Genomic DNA, 1,173 nt, shown 5'->3' with positions numbered 1-1,173 from the left:
CTAGCTTGCCCCTAGGAGTTGTGCACCAGAGGCGATTTGAGCAAATTCATCCGCGTCGGTGTTATGAATCTGAAAAATATGTTCAAAGGTAATACCGTCGAAGGATTCAGCCAAACAGCTGACAACCATGTGGTAAGGTGCCAGGGTACAACTCATGCACCGAAAAGAACCATTAAGTTGGTTAATCACAAGCTCGGAGTCGTCGAAGATGAGGGCATGGGTCACCCGTAAGTCGTGAAGGATACCAAGGCCGATGATAAGGGCTTCGTATTCGGCCTGATTATTTGTGCAATCAAAATCAAGTTTGAGCGAAAAGTACCACCGATCATGGTGTGGGGATTGAATAACAATTCCAGCACCAGCCGAAGATGAAGTACTCGAGCCATCAAAATACATCGTCCAGTAATTATTGCGCGTTTCAACCATGCCGATTTTGATGTCATTACCCCTGAAGCTATACGGTAAGGGATGGTGGGCGAGGAAATCAGCCAGTGCTTGACATTTAGCAGCTTTCTGGGGCACATATTGTAAGTTGAATTCGGACAGCGCCATTGTCCATTTCCCAATTCGGCGTTTTACTATTGGTCGAGTGAGCATGTAGCGGATGACGTCGGTCTGGGTAATGACTTGGGTGATCGATGGGAGCATGTCATGCCTAAGCTTTGATGTGGCGAAAAATAAAACGAGGCAAAGCTTCTCGACGGTAGAATAATTGATCTCCGGTTGGTTAAGATTTCGACTAAGGTAAAAAATGGCTTGCTCCCAGCCGATTTAGTTATCTTGCATTAGAAGACAACCGATGGATTCTTTGGCCGCCGAAATATATAGCTTGAGAGACTTACCGCGCCGAGGTGGGACGAGGACAGGGGGTGTTGTAAGGGAGACCTTGATTTTCGTAAAAGCTACCTGATACTCGTCACCCCACTCAAATTTGTCGGAGTCCTTAAGTTTCAACAACGTAGAAAACGCTTTCATTTTACCTGCCGAATTTGATATGAATCGGCGGAGAAAATTTATCTTGCCAAGTAAGGACTGTAGTTGCTTCTTCGTCGTCGGTGATGGGGCATTGATGATTGCACGTGCTTTATTTTCATCTACTTCAATCCCGCGATGATGCACGAGGAAACCTAAAATATTACCTGCGGACACGTCGAAAGCACATTTGGCAGGGTT

At 46.0% G+C, this 1,173-nt stretch overlaps 1 protein-coding gene across 1 annotated transcript; it reads right to left on the bottom strand.

The window, feature by feature from the left end:
• On the bottom strand, positions 1 to 552 carry LOC103420708 (uncharacterized). The gene has a single exon (XM_008358754.1). The coding sequence runs from the start codon at positions 550 to 552 to the stop codon at positions 1 to 3; it is 552 nt and encodes a 183-aa protein (XP_008356976.1).
• Between the last annotated feature and the right edge of the window lie 621 nt (positions 553 to 1,173).

The sequence above is a fragment of the Malus domestica genome, chromosome 16 (assembly GCF_042453785.1).
Source record: "Malus domestica chromosome 16, GDT2T_hap1".
Taxonomy (NCBI): Eukaryota; Viridiplantae; Streptophyta; class Magnoliopsida; order Rosales; family Rosaceae; genus Malus; species Malus domestica.
The sequence above is the reverse complement of the archived record's forward strand: the minus strand, read 5'-3'. Positions and strand labels throughout refer to the sequence as shown.

What these genes read in the sequence shown, in the direction of transcription:
- LOC103420708 (XM_008358754.1), bottom strand. Translation starts at nt 552, where the DNA reads ATGGCGCTGTCCGAATTCAACTTACAATATGTGCCCCAGAAAGCTGCT.